The sequence below is a fragment of the Marmota marmota genome, unplaced genomic scaffold, assembly GCF_001458135.2.
Source record: "Marmota marmota marmota unplaced genomic scaffold, marMar, whole genome shotgun sequence".
Classification (NCBI taxonomy): Eukaryota; Metazoa; Chordata; class Mammalia; order Rodentia; family Sciuridae; genus Marmota; species Marmota marmota.
In genome coordinates, this window is record NW_026000082.1 from 35,600,152 (window position 1) to 35,614,357 (window position 14,206).

General features: G+C 58.9%; 1 protein-coding gene across 3 annotated transcripts; it reads right to left on the reverse strand.

The window, feature by feature from the left end:
- Positions 1-758: 758 nt before the first annotated feature.
- Extl1 (exostosin like glycosyltransferase 1) lies at positions 759-12,113 on the reverse strand. Of its 3 annotated transcripts, XM_015485473.2 has the most exons (11): positions 10,487-12,111; positions 6,803-6,893; positions 6,432-6,539; positions 6,077-6,196; positions 5,531-5,663; positions 5,245-5,351; positions 4,440-4,529; positions 3,722-3,808; positions 3,161-3,321; positions 2,128-2,296; positions 759-1,954 (listed from the first exon to the last, which is right to left on the reverse strand). In XM_015485473.2, the coding sequence occupies exons 1-11, from the start codon at positions 11,257-11,259 to the stop codon at positions 1,778-1,780; spliced, it is 2,016 nt and encodes a 671-aa protein (XP_015340959.1). In that variant the 5' UTR covers positions 11,260-12,111; the 3' UTR covers positions 759-1,777. The 3 variants fall into 3 exon arrangements, with proteins under 3 accessions (XP_015340959.1, XP_015340961.1, XP_048672012.1); XM_015485475.2 differs by lacking the exon at positions 6,432-6,539 and having other exon boundaries at positions 10,487-12,112; XM_048816055.1 differs by lacking the exons at positions 759-1,954; positions 2,128-2,296; positions 3,161-3,321 and adding an exon at positions 2,357-3,160 and having other exon boundaries at positions 10,487-12,113.
- Positions 12,114-14,206: the final 2,093 nt, after the last annotated feature.

Here is a 14,206-nt window from a genome sequence, read left to right on the forward strand (position 1 = left end):
ATCCTGGGCTTCACTGTATACCAAGTCCTTACACCCCTCTTGAGAGACAGGCATTGCTGTCCTCCATTTTTAGAGAGACTGAGTCACTTGCTTGAAGTCACACAGCCAGTATGAGGCAGGTCTAGGATTTCTGCCTCCCTTCCCTAGACCACCCCTATGCAGGGGATGGGGACATGCCCTGAGTTGCATGCTGGTACAGTATGAGCCCCTGAAGCCAGCAGTGCCCTCCCCACAGGCACAGCCATGCCAAGGCAGTTCAGCGTCCTGGGTACAGAAGCCAAGACTGGAAAGGTGCCTCTCCCCTGGCTGGGCCCCTGCTGGGAGCCTTCCCCATTCCTGGAAGCTTGCCTGGGTCACAGCTGTGTGCTTCCTCACCCACCCTCAACTGTTCTTGACCCTGGGCCAGCCTCCCCAACCCCCGCTTAGTTTCCAGACCTTTTCCACCCTAAGCAGCTGACAGTCTCCCAAGGGACAGCCCACTCTGCAGGCCCAGCTGTGACTGGCCCCAGGGAGCACCTACGTCATCCAGAGGTCGAGCTGAAGGATGGGGGTGGGAGGCTTTGGAGAGGCCTAGGGGACGGCGTGTTCTGACCAGCAACCTAGTCACGGGAGTTTCCAAAGCTTCAAAGCAGGAAAACACCAGACACCCTGGGCCTGGCCTGACCCCTCCCTCTGGAGTCGCCATGCTGGGGGGGTGGGGGAGTCCTGAGCTTCCCTGCCGCCCCACAGCAGCTGTAAGGGTATTTATAGCCTGAGCGTGAGGGGCAAGGGCAGGCAATTTATTTCGGAAGTGATAATTCCAATTCCAGGTGGATGAACCCGGGAGAACCAGCGTCCCCTCCCCCTTTACACCCTCACCCACAGGGACCTGGGGCATCCCTCCTCCCGTCCAGCCCACCTGGAGATGGCCCGTCTTAATGATCTCCAAGTGTGCAGACCAATGGGGTAATGCTATTTCAGATTCCTTCCCGGTTTGGAGTCTCCGGGCTGCACACACCATTGACCCTCCACGCCCCTTGTCCACCATCTCACCAGGTGTGCGTGTAAAACTCGGGGCCCTCCGCAGTAGGGAGTGCGGGGCGGCGCTGACCTCTAGTGGCCCAGGACGGTAATGCAAGGCACCCGGCTGAGCCAGAGCCAAGGATCTTTGGCAAAGTTGGGACAAACAGCCTGCATTTCCATCCGTACTCCTGGCTTCTCGGGCACCTCTTTGCTTCTCTGGGGCGCGAAGATTGAGCCTGACAACTTAGGCGTCTCCGGATAGCTGTGTCTCGGTACACCCAGACCACACTCCGCCACGCCAGCATAGAGTCAATGTCCCTTCTATCTATCTAGTCGTCAAATATTTGCGACGCACCTGCCAGGCCAGAGAGAAGAGGACACGACCCACCCTCCGGGGCTCCCAGGCGGGTCCTAGGACCCAACGGTGGACACACAGCCAGCTAGCCAGCCTGAACACTGCCGGGACTGCGCGAGCTCTAAGCAGCAGAGCGACCCCATCCGACGTGAAGGGCAAGGATGTGAAAGACAGGTAGAAATCAGCCCAGCGGAGAGGCCAAGACAGGCCTTCAGCCACGGGAACCAGCCTACCCAAGGCACAGGTGCAGCCGCCTAGTGGGGCGCATTCTCAGCCCCGCCCGAGTGAGGGGAGGCCCCGCCCCTCAGGACTCCCTGGCCGTGATTGGCGGACCCAGGTCTGACGTTTGGCCGACTGGCTGTTTTGATTGGATCTCCGACGTCCCGCAGGCAGGTGCCGCTGCGGCCACCGAGGTCTCTCCTAGGGTTTCTCCAGACTGCGGTACTTCTTTCGCTGCACAGACACCGGGTCCTTGAACAGCACCGGGTCCAGACGGACGCGAGAAGATACCAGGGGCATGTGGCCGAACTCTGCCGCCATCTGGTTGATGCAGTCCGGGACGGAGGGCTGGGGCTCTGGCCCGGGACCACCAGGAGCCTAAGAGGTGGGAGAGAAATGCACCGATGGCTTCTCTGCCCTTTCAACCCCGCCCCGCGCTGCCCGCAGCAAGAAGGATTTGGATTAGGACATGAGAGGGACTACCACTCCACCTCCCCCAGCCCGTGCCCTCCCAGTGTCCACCTGTCCACCCGTCCACCCGAGCTCCTCACCAGTGCAACAGCTCCCAGAGGCTGCTTGCCATAGGGCACCTTGATAGGGGGCAGCTTGGTGACTGCTGCTACTAGGAAGTTCATTAGGACGTCTACACAGGTGGGTGCCTCATCTGCCATGGTCCTCAGAGCCTTGGGCAGGGAGTGGGTGAAGAGGGTGTGGTAATACCTAGGGAGGGAGGGAGGGAGGATGGACAAGGAGAGACTGCAGCCAAGTTCATCCCCTCCCCCAGGCCTCATTCTCCTCCCTCCTGACCTCCCCTCTCCTTTGTCCCCAATCCCCAAACCTCTTTCCAAAGCCCTGATCCCGGCTCTGGCTGCCTCAGAGAGCGCCCACTCCTGGTATGAGCCCCTCTCAATGTGCGCTGCCCGTGGTGAGTCTGCCTGCAATAGCGTGAGCCTGTCCTCTCCCTCAGCTTGGTGCCCACAGCCTGGGCTTGAGGTCTGAGCTAAGGCAGAGCCAGATTTGGGGAGGGGATGGATCAGCTGGTTCCCAAACCATCAAGCATGGCACCCAAAGACCAGCTTCAGGAAGGATTAACCACGCTGATGCTGCGCTGAGTGTCACTTGCTTCCCACCACACCTTGGCCCCCCAACAGGACAAGCTGGGTCCACCCTGCAGACACAGGCTTCCTCTTCACTCTACTGAGAATTCCCGGCAGAGCTCCAGGATAAATCTGCAGAAGGTTCCACGTTACTCAGATTTGGTTTAAATGTGTTTAAGGGGCCCTCCAGAATCTAGATCCTGCCCCAAGACTGGCACATCAGGCAGATTCCTGAAATCCTGGGATGGTTCTACTTAACATTAGATATTGTTGAGATCTGTGTCCAGGGATGGGATGGTCATACCACCTCTGTGACATGTAAACTCTCACGTTACAGATGAGGAAACTGAGACTCAAGAGAAGCAGGGAGACTTGCCCAGGGTCTCATAACTGGCAGATCTGGGCCTTGAGCTCTAGGCCACCCTACTGCTGGTTCAGTGAGGGGTCTCTGGTCCTCTGATCCCTGTGCCAGGGCCTGTGTCTGTACCTGTGGTAGAAGGCAGCTGTGCTGAGAACCATGGAGAACTCGTTGGCCATCTCAGCAGTGTAGCCCCAGCCACCCCTGGCCTCGTCCCAGAAGTGGCTGCACGTCAGAAAACCCACCATCCGCTCTGGGAAGCTCTGCCACACCGAAAAGGCAAAGTCCACCTGGAGAGGGATTTAAGTGAGCTCTGAGGAAGGACTTCCTGACCAACTTGGGACATCCTCACATCCTATAGAGGCAAGGCCGGTCTGGCTGAGGGGCTGGGACAGGGCTCTGGGGAGAGGGGATGGGAGCCATTACTTCAAGTTGACAAGAAGTATAGCATTAACATTTCCAGGGAATTCCTAGGGGAACTTTCTCATAAGGGAGCCACAAAGGCAATGTTTTGAAGAGTCTGCAGAAGCTTCTGTTGGATTTTTAAAGAAGAGGTTGCTGGCTTGTTCCATTGGTTTCCAGAATAAAAGTCTGCCCCTTAGGACCCCTGGTTGTCCCACCCCTGGGAGTCTTAGGGGCTGTCAGTGCCCTGAGTCTCTGTCCCCAGGAATCCTTGAGCCTGGGCCTCACCTCACTTGTGGATAGATTGGTGTGGGCATCGAGGCTGAGGATGGCGTCCGTGCTGATGGCGCTGTACGGGAAGAAGCGGTCACTGACCTGCAGCGAGGGGTAGGGGGGACAAGCAACTCAGCTACGAGAACCCCCCGACCCAATAAGTCGGAGCGCTTCCACACGGTGTGGAAGGAAGGGACGGAGACGCACAGGCCTCTGGGACTCGTCCACCCTCGATTTCAGTTTTCCCTTTGGTGAAGTGGAGCCGTTGGTCCCCAGGGGCCCTTCAGGTTTGACATCTCAGGTTTCCTCTACCGTCATATTAGACACTCACATCCACCCTGGGGGAAGATGTCAAACTTCCTTCATTTGAAAGAAACAGATCCAGAGTTGAAGGGACTTGCCCAGGGACCCCTGGCCAGTGGGCAGTTACACTCATCCTGCTTCTCAGAGGCCACCGGCTCCAATTTGCTGCCCTGTGTCCATATTTCCCTAAGGTCCTAGGTTTTTCCCCATCCCTCATCTGAGACACTCACGCACTCCTCTGCCTTCCCTCATGCTCTGGAAGCACGATTCACAAGGGCCAGGGAGGGAAGAGAACCATTTCTGTTAGATCTGAAACTGGAACCTGTGGCCCGATTTCTGCAGGCTTGTGTAGAAGTCTGACTCTAGCCTGGGCCCAAGTAAAACAGCCACGGGCGCCCTCCCTAGTTCCCAGCACAATCCCACCCCTCACCTTTCTGCGCCCCTCAATGACAGTCAAGGGCACAGCTGTCTCAGGCCACCTGGATGGAACTGGCCTGTCACTGCTCCAGAGAACCAGGATCTAGGAGGAAAGGGGGATTGCTCCTGAAGTCTGGGGTCTGGGGCAGAAAGAGGTCCCAGGAGCAATCTTTGTCAAGGCGGAAGGAACGTGGGAGAGCCGCTGTGTGTGCGGGAGAGAAGGGATGGTTCAGTGGGATCCCCGTCCTCTCCTGGGTTCCCTGTCCTTGACTCTGGGTTTCTGGAAGGCAGGAATTCCTGTGCAGTTTGGTAGCCCCTAGCCTGGGCTCTGTCTCCTGCCTCAAGGTTTGCTCTTCTTCCAGCAAATTTGTCATGCCAGCCCCGCCCAGCCCCAGTGTCCCATTGGTGGAGCTGTTCCTTCTGCGCCCTGGCTGAGCTGCTTCCTCCCTTGGCAGGAGGAAATGCCCACTGAATCCGAATCCTGGGGCAGAGCCCTCTCCTGCTTTCTCTTTGCAGCCTCAGCTCTACCAGGGCCTGGCCCAGAAAATGACTGCAGAGCGAAGGACTGAATGGATGGAGGGGTGTGAATGGAAGAATGGGCGACTTCCCCCGCTCTCCAGCCTCTCAGGGCCTTTATGGAGTCCCCTGAAGTTGGGGGAAGGGAAGAAACTTGGAACTTAAAAAAGAAGGCAAGAAGAACCCTTGGAAATCCTCCCTGTTCCCCGCTCCCGCCCCCAATGCGTGTTCATCCTTGGGGTCTAGGAGTCTTCAGGGATCCCCCCTGGGTACCAGGCCTCCAGCTGGTGAAGGGGCCGGACCTGGGCGCAGTGCTGGGAGCCTGCCACAGCCTGGATGAGCTTCAGGGGGGCCTGGCCAGGGGGGCCCACCCAGATCAGGGTGCTGAATCTGCCCTCGGGGCGAGAGCCTGGAGAAGGAGACAAAGGCTGTTAGGGTGGGAGGAGATGGAACCCTGTGCAGAGAGACCTGAGTGGGGGACCCCAGAGCCAGGAGACACTGGGGGTTGGGGGGGTCTTGGAGGGGTTTCATGGATGAGGTGGGGACAGACTTAGAGTTGAGGGGACAAGTTGTCCCACCCACACATACCTAGTTGCAGGTGGTAGAAGGGAAACTCCTGGGGGCTCAGGGAAAAGGTAGGTCGGGCCAGGAGTGCTCCTGGGGGGCTGTTCCACAGGAGAGAGGGGTGAGTGGGTGCTCCAAAGAACCGGTCCTGAATAATCTGTGAAGTGAGGGGGTGCAGAGGGAGCAGGGAGTGACTCCTGGGGCCCCATGCCGGCCCTGTGGGTCTGGGAAAGTCAGGGTCTGTTGCAGCCCCACGCCACCCCGCTTCAGTCTCTGTGGAGGGCAGCAGCCAGGTCACCAGGCCCCTGGGAGCAGAGAGGTTGAGAAGCCAGGCATCACCAACCAAGGTCATGACATTCTCAGAATCCTGAAAGGTCCTGAGACTTTTCCCAAACCAGCACCCAGGCAGCTGCTGCCACCAGCTGACCCTCTGCGGAAAGGGAGAGTGAGGTCAAGATTGGAGAGAAACAGGTCCCAAGTGTCATGGCTAAGTCTCGGGTTCATCCCACCATGGCGCGGGCCGGATGAACAGGAGTCCAGGGTCAGGCCCCTGACCAGGGAGCTCCTCACCTCCAGAGTGGTCCAGATGACCTTCTCCACTGATGAAAAGTAGGCATCCCACAGAAACTGGGTCTGCTGACGCAGGGCGAGGACCCGTGCAGGGGACATCTCCTGGAGGGCAGACAGGACCTGGGGCACAGAGGGAGAAGAGGAGCTGGGAGAGGTCAGGGCTTGCTCTCAGAGCCCCCAGGGTCTCCCCCTCCTGCTGACTCCAAGGGAGCCCCAGAGGAAGGCTTGGGGCTGGGAAGATTAGTCAATTTACATAGATGGGGGACAGGAAGGAGGACTGAGGTCAGCCTGCGGCCAGGATTCTGAAGTCCCTCCCATGTCTGGTCCCCACCCAGTGCCCAGGGATCTGAGCTACCTGAAGCGGGAGCCTGTCATCGACTATAATGGCGGCCTTGGTCCAGTCAATGACTTCAGAAAAGGGCAGCTCCCAGCAGGGACTGAGAAGCACAGGAATGCAGCCAGCCTAGGGGGCAGGGTGGTCACTGGGGAAGCCAGTCCCACCCCCACACCCTCATTCCTCCCCTACCCCAGTTCCAAGACAGCCACTGCTGCTGTCGGGGCCGAGGGGAGGAGGAAAAGGAAATGGTTTTTGATTTGAAGATGAAGCATTGTTTTGCACCCCTGAGCCCCAGAGCAGAGAAGTGGACAGCTTGCTGCCCTTCCCCAGAAGCCCAGCATACCTGCCAGCTCGAGGGGACAGAGGATGGGGATGTCCAAGGACTGTACCTGCAGGGCTTGGAGAAAGCGCCAGGCTTCGGTATGGTGGCCAGGGATGAGGCAGAACGTGGCGTTGGGTGGCCTTTCCCCTGGGAGTGTCCTAAGGAGGCACAGCAGCCTGAGATACCTCACCCTACCTGGTCCCTCCACAGCCCTAGCACCCACACCATGGCTCCCGAACACAGCCCTGCCACCACGTCCTCGTGCTGACCAACCCTTGTGGCACACACTGACACACCCGCTACACACGTCCCCCTCTGCTCTTGGACCAGGAGACAGGAGCCCCGAGTTCTAGCTCAGCCTGAGGCTCCTCCCTTCGCTTCCCTGGGCCTCAGTTTCCTCACCTGCAAAATGGGAGGCAGTGGGACCTGAAGTTTCCCAGGCCCCTTCCCACTTCCACTCTGCCACACGGAGAGTCTTCCACATCCCTCACCTGAGTGGCCTCCATGCCCAGCCCTTCCCCACCCCCAGCCCAGGCCCATGAAAGGCCTCTCTGTCAGGAGGTGGGCTGGGCCCCCAGCCTGGAACCACAGGAAGCTCTTGCCCAGAGGTCCCCTCGCCAGGCGGACAGGCCTCCTCTGTTCCTCCCACCTCTTCCCCGCCAGCCCCAGGGCCACGCTCAGGCTGTGCCTGCCCTGGGGGAGGGGTAGAAGTCAGAGCCACCTCCCTGGGATTGCCCAAGACCCAACTTGGGGAAAGAAGGGGGACCAGGACCCCTGGGTTGACAGGGCCTCAGAGTGAGACTGACGAATAGGGGGCCTGTCTGGTGCTGAACCTGATCTTCAAGAAACCTCAACATATTAGGCAGCCTCAGCACCAATCCCCATTGAAGGGATGGGGGACTGCATTGCAGAGAAGCCTAGGGCCCGGCTGGGACTCAACCTGAGGAATCCTCCTGCTCCATGTTAACATGTGAGCACAAGCACCACCTCCTGGGAAGCCCTCCTGGGTCCCCCAGCAGACCTTGGGGCCTCAGTTTCCTCATCTGTTAGGTGGGGCACTAACAGTGCACGCTTCCCATCTCTGGGAGTTGCTGTGAGAATGATGCGAATCAGTGCATGTGAAGCATGGAGAACGGTGCCGGAGCTCAGTGAAGGTCAGTATGGGGTGGCAGCTGGGTGTGAGGATGCACGCCTGTAATCCCAGTGGCTGGGAGGCTCGGCAGGAGGATCACAAGTTCAAGGCTGGGCTCAGCAACTTAGTGAGGCCTTGTCTCAAAATAAAAGATAAAAAGGACTGAGGGTGTGGGGATGCAGCTCAGTGGTAAAGTGACCCTGAGTTTAATCTCTGCTACAGAAAAAAAAAAAAAAAAAAAAATAAAGATGGGGGTGGGGCTATATATATGTGTGCGTGCCCAGAGCTTCTCCGGGGACACAGGAGAAACTGGTACTTGGCTCCAGAAAGGAAACCTGGTGGTTAGGAGACAGGGTGGGAGGGAGAGGAGACTTTTTACTGTACACCCTTTTATGCCTTTGGAATTTTGTACCCTGTGAATGAAGCACCTATTCATAGAAATAAATAACAATTTAAATGGGTGGACCTTCTTCCAAAGCAGCAGGAGCCTATTCAACCAGGGTGGAAAAACGCGGGCTTTGGAGCCCAGAGGACAAGGGTTAGTTGTTTGAACTCCAGGGTTTCCAAGAGCCTGATCCGAGACGCGAGGGCTCGGTGAACAGGCCCCCTTGTCACCTACGGCCCTCGCGTGGCCACTTCACACCGCTCTCTGAGCCCCCGTGTCCTGCGCCCTACATGGGGATGGCGAGGCCTCCCTCCAGGGGCGCCTGGGACAAGTAGCCACAGTTGCGCCTGGCTCCGTGCCTGGCCCTGCGCCCTCCTGCCAGCTGAGGGAATGTGGGACCGTGGCGGGGACTTGAATCGCCTCTTTCTCTGCCTAGTGCTTGTTTATTCAGGCCACTTTCTCGGGCTGGCCCCGGGGCCATCGGCCTCCCTCTCTTCCTCTGTCCCTGGACGTCTGTCTGGCCCAGGCATCTGCCGGGCACTTCTGAGAAAATGAGGCTCAAGATACCCCAGAGAGGGGGTCCTGACGCCTGCAGGTGGGCCGAGGTCAAGGACGGTGACACTGCCACGCTCAACCCTGGGAAGTAGACTTAATAGAGATGCAAACCAGCAGAGGGTGGCCCCCAAGGCCTGGAAAGCCAGACGGGGACGGGGTCTGGTCCATTTTAGACCCGTTAGGGACACTTAGCCCGCACCCACCTGCTCGCGAAATCAGAAAAGCCAGGGGTGGCGTGGTGACTTGTCACCAAAAGTGAGCCTCTGCCTGGGCCGAGTGCTGAGCTTGAGGGGCCTCGGGGGTCCCCTGCTCCTCTTCAGGTTGCTGCTAAGATGCTAGGGACAGGTCCCGCTGGAGGGCCGTGGGAATGACAGGGCCATTCCCTTTTAACCCCTGGCTGCTTGGCGCCCCGAGGCCCCCAAGTGCCTTAGGAGGAGGAGGGATTTCATTCCCAGGGGAGCCCTGTGGCTGGGAGAAGCCCCAGGAACCCCAAGTGGCCATATTGGAGGTTGGCCACGTGAGGAATGCCTGGGAGGGAAGCAGAGCTTGGAATAGCCATGTTGTTCCAGCAAGAACAGAAAGGGAGCCCAGGAGGAGCCCAGGAGGGACACCAGAGTGACGGTTTCCAACTCAGGTCCGCCCCAGGGGATGGGGAGGGAGCCCTCTGCCACAAGGGCCTGGACAACCTCATAAGGCTTCCATGTTTTGGCTGCCCAGACAGCCTCTGGAGACCGCTGGCCTCCTGGAGATGTGGGGGTTCAGAAGCTTAGGGGTTAACTCCTTTATCACCTGGGGTGTGTCACCCCAGCAAGCCCAGTGAAGGGAAATTTCTGCATAAGCCATGTGCCACAGGCCACCCATGTCCTTATCTATATTCAGGCATTCTCACTGGCAGGAAGTCCTTCTTTAGATCTAACTCAAGACACACATATTTGCTTTGGAAACAACCAAAGGCTGTTTCCTTGAGAAGTTAAACCCAAGATTAGCCACAGGAGCAGCTTCTAGCTCTGAACAACTACTAATCTCTCCACCTTTTGGAGCATTTGACAAGGTCAAAACTCAGAATTCTGGAGGTTGGGGGGATAGCTCAGTGGTAGTGTGTACTTTGCATGCCTGAGGCCTGTGATTCCCAGCACCACCACAAATAATGAAACAATAACAACCCAACTCAGAAATCTCATACGGAAGGCTTTGGAAACAGGCAATTTTGGATTAAAATACTAGCAGTTCTCATTTTGGCTGGGTGGCCTCAGATAAGTTACTTAGCCTCTCTTAAGGCTCACTTAAGTGATAGCAATTAGTATTATTTTATTATGCATAATCATTTATATAAGAGAGCTTAGCACAGAGTAAGCATCTTGCAAGTGTGTAGTTACATAAAATGTTAGGGTAGGAGGAATTGGATTAATGAGAGGGAATAAGCAAGCGTGAGTCATGTTTTGTTTTGAAGATTCCCAAGGGAGAACTACAAAATCTGCCTTTGACACCCCTTGAGACAAATCTCCATCTCGATGAAAGTGCTCCCTGCTGTCTAACCTGATCTCCTCCTGCTTCAGCTGACACCTAAGTTTGCCATGACTCTGAGTCCTCCATCTCACTCCTGCCCTAAACTCTGGCCTGGGCTCACTCCTCTCACTGTCCCCCTCCCATCCATCCCCCGCAAAGGAAGGTTCACTTACGGCTCAGCTCCAGAGTCCTGCTCACAGTGCCCGTCCCAGCCAACAGGAGGGGAGTAGACGTCTGCCGGGCGCCACCTGCCCATCTTCTCTGCCACAGCCAGCAGGGCTAGCCCGGGCTGGGGGCTGTGCTGCCACAGCTGGCCAGGAGCCCCGCCTCGCAGCGGGTGAGCTTCGGGGAGAAGCGGGAGGGCCACATCAAAGCCGGGACGGAAGGTGTCCACCTTGGGGCTGGCCTCAGCCACCATCGCCCGTCCCAGCTGAGAGGCCCAGGGGCAAGGGGCTGAGTGGAGGCTGAGGACCAGGTGGTTGCTGCCTGAGTTCCAGTGTGGAGGCTCCGGGCTGCAGCCTCCAGTTGGGGTGTCTGAGCTGAGGAAGAGGAGGAGGCAGGCCTCGGCGGGGCTGGAGGCGACGTAGCGCGAGCCTTCCAGGGAGGCCGTGACCCGGTGATGCATCTCGGAGGTCGGTCCAGCTGCTGGGTACACGAACACCTTGAGGCCATCTCTGCACCTTGAGGTGTCAAAGCAGGTTCCCCAGGTACAGCGGCCACCGTGGGGGGATCGAGGACACGCAGGGGCATCTTCTGTAGGCTCCTCAGGCTGGGAGAAGCTCTGCAGAAGTTCTGCATCCAGCCAGCGGGGCCAGCCTGGGGAGGCCCCTGGCTGAGGCCTGGGCGGCACTGCCAGGCGGAGAAGGGGGAAGACCCCCAGGAGGACAAGAAGGAGCCAGGAGGCTGACAGTGCCACCCAGAGAGACTTTCTCTTCAGGGACTGCATGTGGCCGCCCACGGCCAGGGCTGGGGAAGTGGGCAGCTCTGCAGTCACACAGGAAGAGCGGGCCTGAGGTCAGCTTCCTAGTCCTGAGCGCCTACTGTACAGACGGGAAGACTGAGGCCCACCGAGGCAGCTCCCTGCCTAAGGTCCAGCGGGGAGTCACCAGCCACACGTGAGGAGGACCAGCTTTCTGGACTTGCTCTCCTGCTCCCAGGGGGACTCTGCTTCCTTGGCTTTGGGACACTAAGGCAGCCTTTGCCCTCCTCACAGGGCCCCTGCCGCCCGGCACGGCTCAGGATGATGCAACCCTTGACCAGACAGTAAGGCTGTGGCCCTCTGCCCTCCCGGCTGCAACCCCTGACCTTGCCCTAGACCAAGAGGAAGGCCATCTGCCAGGCCACGGAGGGCTGTTGGGGGCTTCCATGGGGCAGCCAGGCTAGGGATATGGGCTGGAAGGAAGCAGGCTGGTGTCCCCTACCCAGCCCTCCTGGACAGCTCCTGAGCAGCCCTGGCCCCCCGCTGTGGCCCCTGGCAGGCACTCTTGGGCGGGACTAAAATTAGACGCTACACCCATTGGGCCACCGGGGTCAGCTGAAGGCAGGACCTGTGTGCCGCCAGGGACCCTGCCCGGGGGCGTCCAGGGGGACTCAGGGTCCTGGTCCTCTTCCACCCTGCCGCCGACCCCAGCCCAGGAAATGCAGCCCCTTCCCAAGCTCGCAGCTGCCCGGCACCCTCAGGCTCAGAGCTGTCACAGGGCAGAAGCCAGGCCCGGGGCACCGAGCCCCTGCCCCGTGTCCCCCAAGCCCTGCCAGCGTCGTCTCGTTCCCTCGCAGCATCTGGCCGGTCCACAGCTCGCACGGCCCGGCTCCGCCCCTGCCGGCCTGATTGGCTCCCGGCTGGGAGGCGGGGTCTCCAACTTAACCCCTTCCCACCAGTTCCCAGTTTGGTAATTAGAACCCGGGACAGGCGCCGCTCTAGTCCACGGGGAATTTCTTCCTGAACTTGGCTTCCTTCCCACCAGCCTGTGCCCCGTCGAGGGACCCCCTGCCTGGTCCCTTGGTCTGCGCTCTGGGACGGGAGTTGAAATGGGGGATGTCATCCACTGATTGACTGCAGAGGCGGTGGGGGGGGACACAGGAGCCCCTGTCTGACAAAGGAGGGTTCAGAGGGCAGACCTGGAGTGGAGCGGCCTGCTAGGCCCAGAGGCGTGGGGCTCTGCTCCCGAGTAGACAACATCCCCCAGGGGATGGTGATTAGCTCAGATCCAGGCCTAACTCCAAGAGGTCCCCTGACACGGGGTGGCCTCTTTGCCTGGCTTTGACTCCCCTTCCCTCCTCAGAGGGCTGCTGATCTGACCCAGGAGCCACCATCGTAAACCGAGGGTGCAGCACAGACGGAGCACCCAGGCCTGTCCCGAAAATGCCCAGCTAAGGAAACTGGCCTCTTGCCACCAGCAGAGGGTCAGTCTCTGTTTTGGATGACCCAATGACCGTCCCGTAGGCACCAAGTCCTCTCGTGCTTAAAGAGGCCTTCACACAGGCCTGGCTGGCAGTTTCTCCCGCCCGGCCACCTTGCCGGCTTCCTCGTCCGCAGGCTTCAGGAGTCCGGGGAAGGCTCCCTTCCTGCAGGAAGCGGCCCCAACCCTCCTGGGCTGGGTTAGGGCCTCCGCTAGGGTCTCCTGCCACTCTTCATTTCTCTACCCGCTCATTCCTTCCTGCACTGGTGCATCCAGCAAATGCGCAGGAGTCTTAACTGGGCGGGTCCCCTGTGAGGCTGTGGGATGCAACACTGACTGTGCGCCAAGCACACAGGAGGCGCCCGCATGGCGCTCATTCAGTCCTTCCCCTGACCCTACGAAGGGGATACTGTATCATCCCCATTTTACAGATGAGGAAACCAAGATCCAGAGAATTTAGATCACTTGCCTACATTCCCATGGCGTAGCCAGGGCCATTTTAAGCATCACACCATCCTACCAAGACAGACATCCCTCACCCTCCTGAGCTCACCGACCAGGAGGGAGCAGTACCCAGCAATCAGAATGAGCAGAGGAGACAGGCCGGCATAGAGGGCGGCTGGCAATGGCTTCTGGGAAACCAGACTTACCCTAGGACCCGCAGGACAGCACTATGGCATCTTGGATTTTGCTTTGTGTTGGTTTGTGGTGCTGGGATGGAACCCAGGGCATGCTCCGCTCTACCAATGCGCTCGGACTCAGCCCCAGCCGTGTGTTTTTTAGAAAAATCACCGTGGCTTTGTAAGAACGGGCAGGAAACGGGCAGCCCTAGAGCAGGGACAGGCTTTGATGCTTGGTCTGTCAATCAAGTCACTCCTTCAAATGCTACTCCATGAGCCCCTGTAGAGGTGTGGCCAGGCCAGGCAGGTCCTGGGGCTGTGAGCAAGCTGGGGAAACCCTGCCCGCAAGGAGCTTCATTTCCAAGGTGGGGAAGGAGGCCGGGACAGAGGAACAGGAGGTCTGTCTCCTGGCCGTTTGGCGGTAGCTCTGGGAGAGGGGGAGGATTAGGGGTGAGGGTGGGAGCCCACTGCACAGAGAAGCTGGCTTTGGGGTAAAATGCTGAAGAGGTGAGGGAGGAGTGGAGGGTATTTCTAGAGGGAGGGTCAGCCGGGGTGTGGGTTCTGAGGCAGGAGAATGGCTGTGTGCCAAAGGCATCGCCTGACCTTGCTTTTCCAGCACCCTGGAGGGGTCGTAGGAGAAGAGATCAGCTGCAGGGGCAGGGCAGGAGCGGGGAGCCCTCCTGGGCCAGACCCTCGTGCCAGGACAGTGGCTTGGCCCAGAGTGGCAGGAGTAGAGGTGAGAGGTCACTGGATTCAGGAACGTTGTGTCCAGGGCAAAGGGCAGGCTGGCTGAAGGATCAGGTGAGATTTGACCTGAGCCAAATCTGAGAGTGAGATTGTCACCCACTGAGACGGGGAAGATTACGAAGTGGGG